Below are 14,260 nucleotides of genomic sequence, written 5' to 3'. Positions count from 1 at the left end.
AGTGTAAAAGGGGTTGGGGTAGGTATTTGGGTATTATTCAGCTTTCCCTTCAAGAAGGATAGGAGAGTGTTTTAGCTACAGCAGTATAAGATTTCGTTAGCAGTCTAGAAGCTAAAGTTGTATCACAGGGTCAGGTTTGAATCTTTCCGGTAATAATTTCTGCAGACATTCTTGCTTCTTAAATAAATGAGACCGCTTTATCCTTAACAAGCCTTTCTCCCTAACGCTCATTTATTCTTCTAGTAATTATCTGTTTCTTTGTTTCTTTATATCCAGGGACGACGAGGAAAGCCAGGACTCCCCGGAAAGGCAGGGCCACCAGGACCGCCAGTGAGTAACTGCTGTGTGATGCTAAGTTCAGTCAAGAATTTGTAGCCGATCATCCAACGGTAGCTTTAAAAGAGCACATCATTTTCTCTGCAGTATCTAACCTTTACAACTGCACAGGAAAAAAAACACATAGGAGTGTAGGAAGCTGCCTTATAGTGAGACAGACCATTAGTCCCTAAAGCTCAGCATTTACTGCAGAGTCTGTCTAGGATTTCAGACAGGGAACATTCCCAGCTATACCTGGTGGTATTGGGGACCGAACCAGGAACCTTCTGTATGCAAAGCAGATACGGTGCAATTGAGCCACAAGGCAAATAAAATATTTTGCAGACGCTTGTAGAGGAATGGAGTAAGGGACTAATAGGAAAGGAACATAACTTCTGAAGCTCCAGTGGAAATGGGAAGAAATTGGTTAGTAATTCAAGAAGCCAGCTATGTGTACATTATCTGAGGGATATTGCTAATTTAGTTTACCCAAACCGATGATGCTGTGTGCTTAAGATGGGATAATTTCTGTCTCAGAGGGGTAATTGCAAAAGATGAAGGGCTGCACGGTGAGCTTGCCAATAGTCCGAATGGTGGAAAGGATTATAACCAATGCTGGAAAGAGCATTCAACTGTAGATCAAATGAGTTTGCTGAAGAATTAAAGAAGATTAAGAAATACATAAACTGTATGAAAGGAATTGCAATAACGCATCACTAGAGGCTTTAATTCAGATCTAAGCATTTGGGGATTGTTTCCTTCATTGCTAGATTTGCATGGTTTGGAATGTGAGCTTGCTCACATATCTGCCTCTCAAGGAAATTCCTCAAATCATGGAATGGATGCAGCCTCTGGAAGGATGGCATTTTGCATTAATATTTTAATGGAAACCTCTATTTCACACACGCACACCCATACCACCTTGATTCTATGTTCTTTGAAAGCACACAAACACATGGAATGTACCAACGGCTAGATGTATCTTTTTTGGTAGATGGATTTATATTTCACAAAAAATTACTGGTTGTTGTTTTTTTTTAAAAAGAAGGTGTTGATATTCTTTTGTGAATCTTCTTCTTTTTTGGTAGGTTTTTATCTTTTAAATAAATATAGTGATAGAAAGTAATGGAGTTCATGCTACAACTCCTATTGTTTTTGCAGAGATTCTGCATTTAGAATTAATGTGTTGTTTATACTCATGTGGATGCAATGGCCACATACCGGGGGGGGGGGGGGGCTTCACATGAGGAATGACAGAATTCTGTTCCCCACTACCATACTACTTAGTGTGCATGCACTGGCATACATGGTGACCCAAACACCTATGACTTTGAACTTTGCATTCTTTGGCTGGGCAGTAGGGGCAGAGTGGACTGGGGTTTGGGTGTGCACTGAGAACTGTTAGGATTCCTGTTCCGTGTTTGCAGTCATGGGATTGTTGTCTATCACATGACGGTGTATGTTTTCATTCCACAGTGTGGGAAGTGACGGAGACAGGATGTTTCGGTATTGCTGTGTTCCGTGAAGTGGGAATATTGTCCTTTGTTCTTTCTCTCTTTGCTGCCTGATGAGAAAGAGGAAGGAGCTAAGGCAGAATGCTCCGAGTGTATTATATGTAAATAAAGGAGATTAGCCAAAATGATGAACTATTGAGTCTGTTACGCGAACTGCCAATACTCTGCAGGATCGTAAGTGTGCTGATGCTTTTGGTATTAGTCGCTGTGATGTTCGGGCTGAAGAAAACTTTTGAAGCTCCCAAATGACAGACCAGGAGGGAAATAACATGCCAGTCAGGCATGTGTTTCTGCCACGGTCCTACACGAGAGTAGGACGATCCTAACAAGAACTCCCTTCCCCTGTAATTGCCTGGTGTGCTAGATGCCCATGCAAGGGAGAAAGGGGGGAACAACCAGAATTTGTGATGCCTTGCGTATGTGAGAATTTGGTGCTCAGAACGTCCCTAAACGGGACACCCACTTTACGTACCCAGAGGAGTGATGTCAGGAGGCTTGTAATTCTGTATGTCAGATGTTACTGTCTGATCAGTTTTCACTCTTGGCTGTGGAACATGATGGACAGAAATCCATATTCTACAGTGCATCTCCTTTAGAGCTACAGGGAATCTTGTCTGTTTTGCAACAAAAGTGTTGCTGGAGACAGTAAAAAATTACAGCTGTGAAGGAAAGGGTGAATAAATGGGAATACACAGTGCCTTCACTTAACTAAAGACAAAAAGAACAAACAACATAACAATATATCTCAGGAAAGGAAAACTGAGATAGTGACCCAAACAGTGCCCCCATTCATCACCTGGAAAAACAAGAGGGTTATAATTCTCCTTGACATAGACACATGGAGACTATTCCAGGAATACAGTTATAACTTAAAGGCAAAATCTGTGAAGAAAAAAATTCTAGTGAAATGGGAATACACTGGCAGATTAAGGTATATTCAATATATTAAAAAGTACAAAGCTGATTTGGAAATGTTCTGAGTTTGAGTTAATGCTGTTTTAGGTAGTCAACTGGTAGCAAACCTTACAGAGATTTTAAAAAAATGATTACATATATAATAACAGCTCTTTTTGTATTATAAATGCTGTAACACTTGGTCTTCTTGTATTAAATATGTACTGGGTTGTTTTTTTAATTCTAGGGGAAAACAGCATCTAAAGTTTAATCCATATAACACAGGGACATTTTAAATGATTTTCACATTAGATGCTAAAATTGTGAAAAGTAATAAAGGTAAAAACCATTGACCACACACATCTCTAAACTTTCTTCTAATTAATGGGTGAGGCATATAACTGTCTGATTACCCTTGACATTTTGCTTTCATTTTCATTCTTCTCACCTTCTCCTTCAAGCTGATAATATTCATGATTCTTTAGACTGCTGCCTTCATGTCAGCTGATCTGATAGGAATGTTTTGGCATCACAACTTCTGTTTGTGGCTCAAATACCTCTGTGCATTTGATGTTGAAACTCTTCTGCTACTTTCCCGAATGCTTTTGTCGCGAAACCATTCAGAAGTAAGCGGGGGTTCATTTAGATTTTTAAATAAAAGGTGCTTCATCAGACTGAGAGCTTTGCAAAACAGCAAAGCAGCATTCAATGAGCAAAGATTGGGGGCGAGGGGAATGAAATGAGGATATGTTTGAAAGAGGCCAGTAATGTACTTATGTGTGGGTTAGAGTCAGCAGGTAAATATGGATGAAAAAAGAATGTGCATGATTAATAACCATACACGGTTCTCCACCTGTTCTCCACACACCAACCACCCCATTCTCCACACACATACTGCCTCCCCCCCTGCTGCCATTAATTTTCAGCTTTCACTTCTGCTATACGGTGTAATGACTTCTCTGTATTCTTTCTGATACACTGACAAAGCACAGATTTCTGGATGTAGGTCTGTCTAGGTCCCCCAGGGGTGAGTCAGAGCAGGTTGCTGCAAGGGTAGGGAAAATGACATCTTACTGAGGAAAATGAATGTTCTTGTGTGTAAGGGGCTATGGGAGCAATCATAAATCTTCACAAATGGTCCAACATAAGAAGAGCCTGATGGATCAGCCCATTGACCCATCTAGTCCAGAATACTGTTCCCACAGTAACCAACCAGATGCCTGTGGGAAACTCACCATCAGGATCGAGCACAAAACTACTCTTCCCTGCTGTGGTTTCCAGTAACTGGTATTCAGAAGCATTGCAGCCTCCAGCGGTGGAGGTAGAGCATGCGCATCATGGCTAATAGCCATCAATAGACCTCTCCTTCATGAATTTTTCTCATCCTCTTTTAAAGCTATCTAGGTGATCACTGCCTCCTGTGGGAATGTTCCATAGTTAAAAACATGGAACTTAAGTAGCATGGAAAGCATGCAGCTAGCAGTAAATAAAATCTTGGTTACAGCAGCATATGTGGGAGAACATGGAGAGAGCAGAGCGAGTGCAGTGTAGTGGTTTGAGTGTTAGACGAAGACCTGGGAGACCAGGGTTCCAATCCCCATTCATCCATGAAGTTTGCTTGGGTGACCTTGGGCCAATCACTTCCTCTCAGCCAAGCCTACCTCACAGGGTTGGATAAACTCGAAGAGAACCATGCTTCCTTGAGGTTCTTGGAGTTAAGGTAGGATATAAATGTAACAATGTAATAGATAAATCCAAATTCAGTTTTGCACAGAGCTGTTTTCTGATGTTAAGGTGATCTGTTTTTTATTTTGTTTTATTTTATTGTAACCCCTTGATCACTGTGACTTCTCTGCTCTGCGCCTCCACAAATGATTTCAGAGCTATTTTCTTGTTTGTCAAAGAGCGAGCAGTTTCAGGCACCACGTGATTGGACCAGAGCAGATTGGTAGTTTACTAAGGGGAGCTATTACTTACTTTGAGATGTCTAAAATTACTCTAATTCTCACTGGACCAAATCCAGATACCACAGAAGTCATGAAGAATATTAATTGCTTCTGTTAAGAATCATGTTACTTCTTTGACATTTCTTTTTCTTTTACCTTAGAGTATTAATTTTTTTTTTTTTTTTTGAAAAATCAGTAATTATGAACAAGAATTGGCATTCCCTTTTGGCGCAAAACTTAGATACAATTTCTTTTTCACTTGTGTTGTTTTAGAGCATTGTTCCATTATTTCACTGCTAGAGATCTCAGTAGTGTTCAGTTTAGTGTGTGGTATTTCATGCTGGAAAAAATACCCAAGAAGTTCATTTTTTAAAATATAGAACAGCAGCTCCCTCTAGTGATTCTGTATCCACATTCTCATAGACAGTACTGAAAGCTTTTCATTGAACAGGTCTTTATAGTACTTAGAAAGCTTCAGAGTTGGTCCCTCAAAATAAGAATCAAAGAGCAAGTGAAAGGGTACCTATCACTGGAGTAGTTAGATATTCGAACTGTTCCAAAAAGCTTTGGAAAGGCACATTTTTATTACATAATTCCTTCAGAAAATAGACACCCTTGCATGCTTACTAGAGCACCTTTTTACAGCACTCCCTCTGGTTTCCTGCAAATTCAGAAAAATAACAATAATGAGCAGTGGGGTGAGGGGAATAAAATTTTACAGCCCTATAAATGTTTCCCACCCAACATGCTGTAATATTTAAAAGCCTGCCATCACAGCAATGTGGACCAACAACGATGTGGACTGCATGATGGAGAGAGAAAGCCTCTCCTCCTAACAGAGGGGAGGAGTTGTGAGCGGGAGCCAGTTCCCGCAGTGGCAGGGAGGGCATATTTGGTGGCCCCCTGCGTCAGTTTACCCGGCTGCTGTGCCCGTAGGCCAGCCAATAGGGCTGGCTTGGGGGCGGGGTTTAGCCGCATTCAAGAGGCTTCGGCAGCTCCATGCCCTCATTCTGCGCCCTGAAAAGCAGCATCGTTTGGTCCTCCCGACATCCGGATCATTCAGCTGGGGGGAAACAACTTGGCCTTCAGGAAGAGCTTGGACTTGTTATTGAACATAAAGAAGGACTTAGATGAACTTGCTGCTCTGTTTCCCAAGTCAACCTTGTTTTGGTCCTCCCTTCTGAAGAGGAGCGTTTGGTGTGGCAGTCATTGCCCTGTGGCCATTGACAAATCCAGGAAACTCTTGAATCATGTGGTGGCTTGCAAATTGCGTTATATGGATGGCCACATGATCAAGCATGCTGGATTCAAGTTCAGCAAGGTGGCTCTGTTTCGAGCCAATGGAGTTCATTTGTCTGATCATGGAAATGATGTGTGGTTAGCCAATATCATCAAAAGCATTAGGGATTAGTTGCAGCTGTGAGGGTATTTGGCAGCGAGCCCTTTTTGGCTCGGGTGGCGGTTAGGCATTGGAGTATGTGTCGTGTGTTGGAGGGCAGGTTGTGGCCATCACCTACCCCTCACCTTGTTGGGTATTCCATTAAAGGAATCCGGCGGTTGTGGGTCCTGTCCGATGCCCTGCTTGTGGCTAGGGCCATGACACGACCCCCGGTGACATCAGAGGAAGCTTCCAGTTGTATTTGCATCAACTAGCTCCTCCCACTAGTTGTTAACCTTCGGATGCCTCCCCGCTGACCGGGGTGGAGTCATGTATAGATTGTTTGATCCAATGCCTAAGCCAATACCACTCACATGCTGTAACCAATAAACTTGAGGCCTTCTTTAGCCCATTAACCTAAAATTAACCTAAAATACATGTGTCCTTGTTTGTTGTGGGGGAGGAAGGGAAAGGAGAATGTTAGCCGCTTTGAGACTCCTTCAGGTAGTGATAAAGCGGGATATCAAATCCAAACTCTTCTTCTTCTTCTTCTTATTTATCTCTAAGTGGGTGGCGGGTCCTCGACTCACAAATCTGGTGGTGATATTTGAAGGCATAGAAGGCTAGAGCAGAAAAGATTAATTAGTTTAGTAGGCTTTGTTTAGAGAAATTACTGGGGGCTCAGATGACTCATAATCTTTTTTTAGAGGCTTAGTCAGAAACAAAATTTATTGTGAGAAGAAAATGAGAGATGGTGGACCAGCATCTCAACTCCCACACTTGCAAGCAACCTTGTCGCTGCTGATCCATCCATGGACCTTGTCGCTGTTTGTCCATCCATGGATTATGTTTTTTTCCTTTCCCACCCTGCTGAGATCCTTTTTAGCAGAAGTTGCCAGAGGATATACGTGTTATTGTCTTTCCCCTTAATAATACACATTTCAGAGCGAATCACCATGTTTCAAACATACAACAATATTTATTTCTCCAGAATATCCGTATACATTCTGCTACAATCATATCCCTTATCACACATTTTCCATTCACATGATATTACTTTAGTTTTCTTATGTAAAGGAAGTATCTTTTGTTGTTATGCACCTTCCAAATGTTCATTTAGAGCCCAATTTTCATTGCAGCTTTTGAAATGTAAGCAATTGAGTGGTATTCAACTATGTCTTTCTCAACCTATTGCAATTAATAAACATGGCCAAGTTGGATCCATTAATTTCAGTAGGTCTCTTCTGATTATATCTTAGCTGTATGCCACCCAAATGCATCATTAAAAATATGCATTGGTGAAATTGTGCTGTAAAAGTATTTTTTTTAAAAAGAACAATCTTGTGCAAGATTACCGAAAAGTAAGTTTGCAGAGTGCAACAGGGTTTATTCTCAGGGACAGTTTTGTAGGATTGCAGCCTTAATAAGTGTTCAAAAAACATAATTTGTTTATTGTCAATGAAAAGCTTCAATATTTGGCCTTTATTTTTCTCTTCAGCACCGTATGCAGTCCGTTCAAAAAGCCCTTCATCCCCCCCCATCTGTATATTAATTCTGTATAGTTATATCCTGTCATAAGTCAAGATATACATTTTTGTGCCACCACAACAGCTATCTTAAGTAGCTAGTGGTTTGCTTTGGAAATCTCATTTTCAATGCTTCTGTAAAGATTGCCATCCTTCCAGGGTTTCTGGAAGTGAATGAATGTTTCAGTTAATTATAGTAAACAGAATATCAGAGGCATTATAAGATCAGTTCATGGGGGTATGAGTATTGCAGAGCTTTTTTCTTCCTATTTGCATGTGTATTAGAGAAGAATTCCTTACCCATATTGGGCCCTATTGTTTGCTATTTTATTAGTTTTTCATCATTGGCAGGGCAAGGTTTCTTCCTTTTATTTTTATTTATTTAGAGCATTTTTGCTCCATTCTTCATCCCAAAGGCTCCCAAAGCAGCGTGCATGAAATCAAAAGAAGGCACCCCCTCCCCGCAGGCTTGCATTCAAACAAATAGGGCGGGGGGGGGGGGAATACAGCACACAAGGGAAAGGGGACAAGGAGGGAAGAGGAAAATAAAACTCAGAACTCCGGCACCAATTTCTAGACTGTTGTTCTTATACTTACCAGCTGGCATAGTTCAGAGGCAGGACGTGCCTGATGGAACTGGGCCTCCAGCAAAGTAGATGTAAATGAACCCTGCTTCCTATCTTTGCTACTGAGATGGCCTGATGAAATGGCTACCCCACCCCCATGACAGCTGAGGGAGAGGAGGCTTGTTGGAGCTGGCCTGTCACAACAGAGCCGGTGGAGAGAGCTCTGCTTCTCAGCTCTCCCACTGCTAGAATAGCTGCCCACAGATGACAGTTGAGCTTCTGCCAGCTGTTACTGATACCTTGTGTGGCCTCTTCAGCAAGAATCTCAGGCTTATTTTCATTTGTCACAGAAATAAGGTGGGTCCTAATTATATTCCCAAGCAGGCAAATGCATAGTTTTGCAGCACAGCTCTCCTTGATTTGGGGGGGGGGGGGGGGAGTTGGGAGCAACCAGCATGTTGTGCTGCCTAGAAACTTGGGCTTGGGGAGAATTGGGTTCAAGACCCACTTTAGCCGCAAAAGTTCAGAGTGGCCTCTTTCATCCTTTCAACACAAATATTCTGCTTCCGTGGCTCTTAGCCGCTTCTCTTTGATGCGGCTGCGTTAAAAGATCTCCGTGTTTCATTGCAAAGCATTTAGAGGGGTGGAAAGGGAGCTGGGGGGTGGGTGGCTCTGTTTACCAAAGAAGGCATAAAGTGGGTGGAAGTGATGACTCAGAAGTGTTTTCCAGATGGGCAGATAAATTATCTTATTTTTTTAAAAAAATATATTTTTTATTAACCGGCCAATCAAATCAAATCAAATCAAATCAAATCAAATCACATAAATTCCGAATTACAAAGCCGAATTTTAAATTTTGTTGAGGGGACCCATATTTCAAGATCCGAAGGGGGATTCTGATCATCTTCTTGCTACTGCGTTAATGTCCAAATCAGTCCAAACAAAGTTCATAATTCTATCCAGTCTTATCTTGCTGTTTCCACATCACCTCTTGTTCATATATTTTCTCTTTTTTCTTTATGATCTCTTCTGATAGTCTCCTTAAGCCGATAAACACCAATAATAATCCTGTGTGAATTTTTCCGTTCTTCCAATCCTCAAATCGAGATGGTTTCCATATATCATCGCCTTCATAGATAACATCACTTTCTCCATCTTTAATTACAGAACTGTCGTTCTTAAGTCCCTCTGAGGAGTTTCACCCACAATATAAAAACAGCTCTATTTCTCTATTTCTCCTCCCAGACTTAAGTCCTCCAACAGAACTTCCCAATATGGCGACGGCACTTTTAACTGCGTCATTCCAAAGCCCTTATACATTCCACACTCTTCTCAAAACATGCTTTGGTTCGAAAGTTTATCTCCACACAGCCTTAAATCCACAGCTTAAGTCCTTAAAACGATGTTTCTGACTTGTGGGGGGGGGTTCTTGTTTAATCACATACAAGAAAGAAAGGAAGGTTTTTTCCCCCCCTCCCCCATCAGTCCCTTTGTCATACCAAGTCTTGGCGTATCTTCTCATGATTTATACTTGCTCCTTCGACTCTTCTTGTTTTATCAGAGATCTCTTCTGTTAGCAGTCTTTACTCCCCCTTCTTCCTTGAAATATGTGCATTCGCTTCATCCAAATTGTTTCTTTTGAAGTTCTTGCAGAGATGGCGTCCAGGAGCGCTGAAATCGCACAGGAGGGCATTGTGCCTAGTGCCCCCATCCCCACAAATTTGGGGGTGGTATAGGGCACAGCAGGCAAAGGCAGTCCCACCCCACAATCCGGGGGGGGGGTAGGGAGGCTATTTACTCCCATCACAGCCTTCAAATTACCTCATGTGGGTCGGAGAGATGTTATTATCAGTCATCTTCTGATGCGCCCCTAGTGGTCCCCGATGGGCAGATAAATTATCTGCCTCTTAATGTTCCTTTTCTTGTCCTATGAAGAAATGCCAAAAATTCTCTTCTACCATTATGCCACCAATACTGCCTGTTTCCTATAAATAACATTGATTAATGTATAGTGTTCTGGGGCCCCATGGATCGATACAACAATTCCACCACTGCTAGAAAGCAGAGATCAAAGTGCAACTAACATAGTCTGGACCCTTCACCCCACTATTCTATATACGTATCAAAACTTAGTTTTAAATTAATATTTCATTGGTATGTGGTAAGTCTGAAAAATATTCAAAGGAGCAGAATGTGCTAAATTATTATTCAAGGGAGAGGTCTTTTTGAATGACAGGTAACCTTGTGATGTTTAAACTTTTTTGAAGGGGGTGCTGTTGAGATTTACATCTTCAATAAGTAGATTGAAATAAAGAAGTATATACATGTACATACCCTGTTTCCCCGAAAAGAAGACAGTTATATTAATTTTTGCTCCCAAAGATGTGCTAGGTCTTATTTTCAGGGGATGTCTTATATTTCCATGAAGAAGAATATGGTACACATATGTCTAATTGTGAGTCAGCCAGACTCCGTCAGGGCAGAGCGAGCAGCAGGCGGCAGCTTGTCCTGGCGGCAGCACGGGCTCTCTGATTTAAAGAGACCTCGCACTGCCTGAACAGCTCCGGCTGCGCTGCGGCCAATCACTGAGCTGCACAGCAGCGCTCGCCGTTACGGTCCAGAGGAGTCAGACGCCTTACAGTAGCTTTGGGGGCCTTATATTCCAGGGAGGCCTCATGTTCAGGAGAGGCCTTATTATCAGGGAGGTCTTCTCTTCGGGAGATGCCTTATATTACAGCGAGAGGCAAAACTGGAAGTAGGTCTTATTTTCGGGGGATGTCTTACTCTCAGGGAAAGACGGTACAGAACTTTTCTTTCCCACTATACATTCAGACAAGGCTCAAATCCATGAGCTTCACCCATCTGACCATCTATTGTACTTAGGCTTTGGAGTGGAATATACTTAAATAGGTTATTCTTAAGCCCCTCCCCTTAAGGACCCACATTGTACGCTTTCTGAAGGGACTCTCCCTTCACAGTTTTGTGCCTGCCAGCCAAGGGGAGGAGGAAGGGATAACTGATATTTCCAGTTGTGAAGCTGAGTGGAAAGCATGCTTGCAAGAAAGGCTGCTATACCTGGAGGTGCATCTCCAAAGCTTTCGGTCAATCTTGACTGAAGCCCTCCAGATGCAGCCTTCCAGATGTGTAGCTTTGTAGCCCAGAGACCTGTAGCAATCCAGATGTGGCTGGACTACAACTCCTATCACCCCTTACCATTGGGCCATGCTGGTAGAGGCTGATGGGAGTTGGGAAGCCATCAGTATTTGAGGGGGAAGATCATTTTCTTTGAGAGTGCACTGCACAGGTGTTTATTACTGGAACTGAAAGATCGGTGGCATGTTAATTTTATGCAAACATTCTTCTAATCCTACCTTTAAGACCAGAATAGATAATCTAATTATACTATTCGATCTCTTGTGATAGACAGGCCGAAGATCAGTTAGTTTGTTTGTTTATTTACTATCTTGCAGGGCAAAAAAGCAGGAAGTGAATCATGAAATTTGGGGAAAGTAGCAGAAGCAGGCATTATAATATTTTAATAGGGAATGTACAATCCTTCAAATTTCTTCATTCCTTATGCTGTGGGAGAAATCTCACTTGATGTCCATTGCACAGCCGAGTCCTTTGCTCACCACCAACGACGAGTGACACCCGAGAAGGTTTTTTTCTTGCTCGAACAGGAAAGGTTACAGCAAGTGATCATGAAAGTGATCAGAGGCTGAACCCTGATTTCTGTTTACAAACAGTTTTTATAGTCAAATAGGTTAGACATACAAGACACCCAGTGATACAGTCTTACTGTCGGCTTAACTGCAAAGTCAGGTGTTTCCAAACCTCAACTAGCTATGCATTTTCCTTTTTATACCCTTGTTTTAAAGGTCATGCCTTTGCATGCTCTTAATAATACTTCTCTCTACACACACTCTTGTGATTTGCTCTTTCTCTGTCCCTCTCTAAAGCTATTAAAAAAAAATGGAGATGGTCTTGCTTTGGTTGCAACACTTTTGTCGTGACAAGGTTTTAGAATTGAAGTGCTGTTTGATCTAAGGTAATCCTTGATAGCTAGACTGCAAAGGCTGGTCTGGGTTTGTGATGTTGCCTTAGCCAAAGAGGAAGAGGGGGACCTGTGAAGTGCAAGGTGCTCCCCACTATTGTGTTAACTATTAAAAAAGAGTGAATTTGTAAAGTGCACGTAAATCACAAACTGTCCTTCACCCATGGCTGCAGCTTTACAGTGGTACCTTGGGTTAAGTACTTGATTTGTTCTGGAGGTCCGCTCTTAACCTGAAACTGTTCTTAACTTGAAGCACTACTTTAGCTAATGGGGCCTCATGCTGCCGCTATACCACCAGAGCACGATTTCTGTTCTCATCCTGAAGCAAAGTTCTTAACCTGAGGTAATATTTCTGTGTTAGCTGAGTCTGTAACCTGAAGCGTATGTAACCCAAGGTACCACTGTACTTCACAACTAATTCTACACTTCTGTATAATCTAGACAGAAGAGAGCAGTGTCTAAATAACTGTTAGCTGACTTGCTTCTGCTAACCTGTTTTTCCTGAATGTGGCCTTGTGCCTCTAAGTTCCATAGAGCAGGCACGTCCAACAGGTAGATCACTGGTAGATCACTGGCTCCCCCCACAGAAGCTCAACAACTTTGCCTCCCCTAAAAAAAACTCTGAGCTGAACCCCAAAAAAATGGGGGTACATCACTGCCAGATTTTAATTCAGAAAGTAGATCGCAGCATCTTGGGAGTTGGCCCCCCCTGCCATAGAGAGTTCTAAATGAACACATCGTCTTCCATTGTCTTTTGTTCTGAGAAAAGCCATTACCTGTATGCGTTAAATGGCCTTTTAGGTTAGCCCCTTCCACTTACTTGGGTTTTTCCATTACCTGTATCAGTTAAATGGCCTTTTAGGTTAGCCCCTTCCACTTACTTGGGTTTTTCTCTCTTATGTTTAAAATGTAATATTCAAAGGAAGAACAGCTAGGGGTTTCTGCCTTGTGGAGTATTTGTGATGTTTGCCCATTCAGTGCATTCTTAAGGAACAGATGGAGCTTGCTGGAAAAAGCTTCAGTGTCAAAATGCAAATCATGCTCCCTTGACATATCATATTTACCTCATTTGTAGCTTTGTTAAGACACTTTACAGCTTGATTATATGGGAGCCAATCTATGCCCCCCTTAGGAAATGTATCCTCGGGATAGCCATCTGACATCAACAAACAAAACCAAACCACTGTATTAGTGCTATATTCTTCATACTGTTCTTCAAATTATCCCAATTCTCATTCTTTAGATGATAATATCTCTTGCTTATGAGCTTGGTGTACTGTGAAAAGTAATGATACTGGTATTAGAAGACTCACAGTTTAATCTTATTTGGGTTTACTTGCTAGTAACTTCCACTGTATTCAATGGGGCTTACTCCCAGGCAAATGTGTTTAGGATTTCATTGTTGGATATTAGAAACCTTATCATACAGGCCACCTTTTTATTCTGAATTTTCGGCTAAAAGGCAAAGAAAGATTCATTTCTCTGATATGCTAACAGATCCCTGCTTTCCCTTTGAATGTGAATAGTAGAATTATTTCTGAAAAAGTAAAAAATTGATCACTACTTTTAAAATATATACTTTTGTGGGGTTGCCTTGGTAGGACAAGAATAGTTATTTTGATCATATCCGGTAACCTCATGTTATTAATCTAAAGCAACATTTTAATACATTATGTTACTCAAATCCATATAGAATGCATTGTTAGGAAAAAGTTATGTAATTAAAACGAAGATATACTTTCGGGTTATCAGCTATTTTCTTCAAGGAAGATAACCAGTTCATTTGCCTTTCCAATCCAATAGTTTATTGTGCCTGATACCCCCCCCCCCCTTTTTATATACATAAAGCAAAGGTATCACTGGAATTAATCAGTAGCTAGAACTGCAGATGTAAAACTAGGAGTTTTTGATTGGAATGCTGACTCAGCTATGCATTGTGTTGCTGAAAGACTAATGAAATAAGTATTTGTGTCAGCAAACATATTTTACCATTCCAAAGGGCACAGTGTTAATCTCTAAAGGCCCAATTAACTAGTTATGAAATTATGAAATTGTTTATTTACTCAT

At 41.4% G+C, this 14,260-nt stretch overlaps 1 protein-coding gene across 6 annotated transcripts in view; it reads left to right on the top strand.

Moving 5' to 3' along the window:
* COL19A1 (collagen type XIX alpha 1 chain) overlaps nt 1–14,260 on the top strand; it is a 193,897-nt gene that overhangs the window by 133,392 nt on the left and 46,245 nt on the right. For all 6 annotated transcript variants that reach the window (XM_079970398.1, XM_079970399.1, XM_079970397.1 and 3 more), the window contains exon 17: nt 277–330. In XM_079970398.1, the coding sequence (XP_079826524.1) occupies nt 277–330 (54 nt within the window). The remainder of the gene's footprint in view (nt 1–276; nt 331–14,260) is intronic.

Source organism: Podarcis cretensis, assembly GCF_951804945.1.
Source record: "Podarcis cretensis genome assembly, chromosome: 3".
NCBI lineage: Eukaryota > Metazoa > Chordata > Lepidosauria > Squamata > Lacertidae > Podarcis > Podarcis cretensis.
Note: the sequence above shows the minus strand (reverse complement) of the source record. Positions and strands in the feature narration are given on the sequence as shown.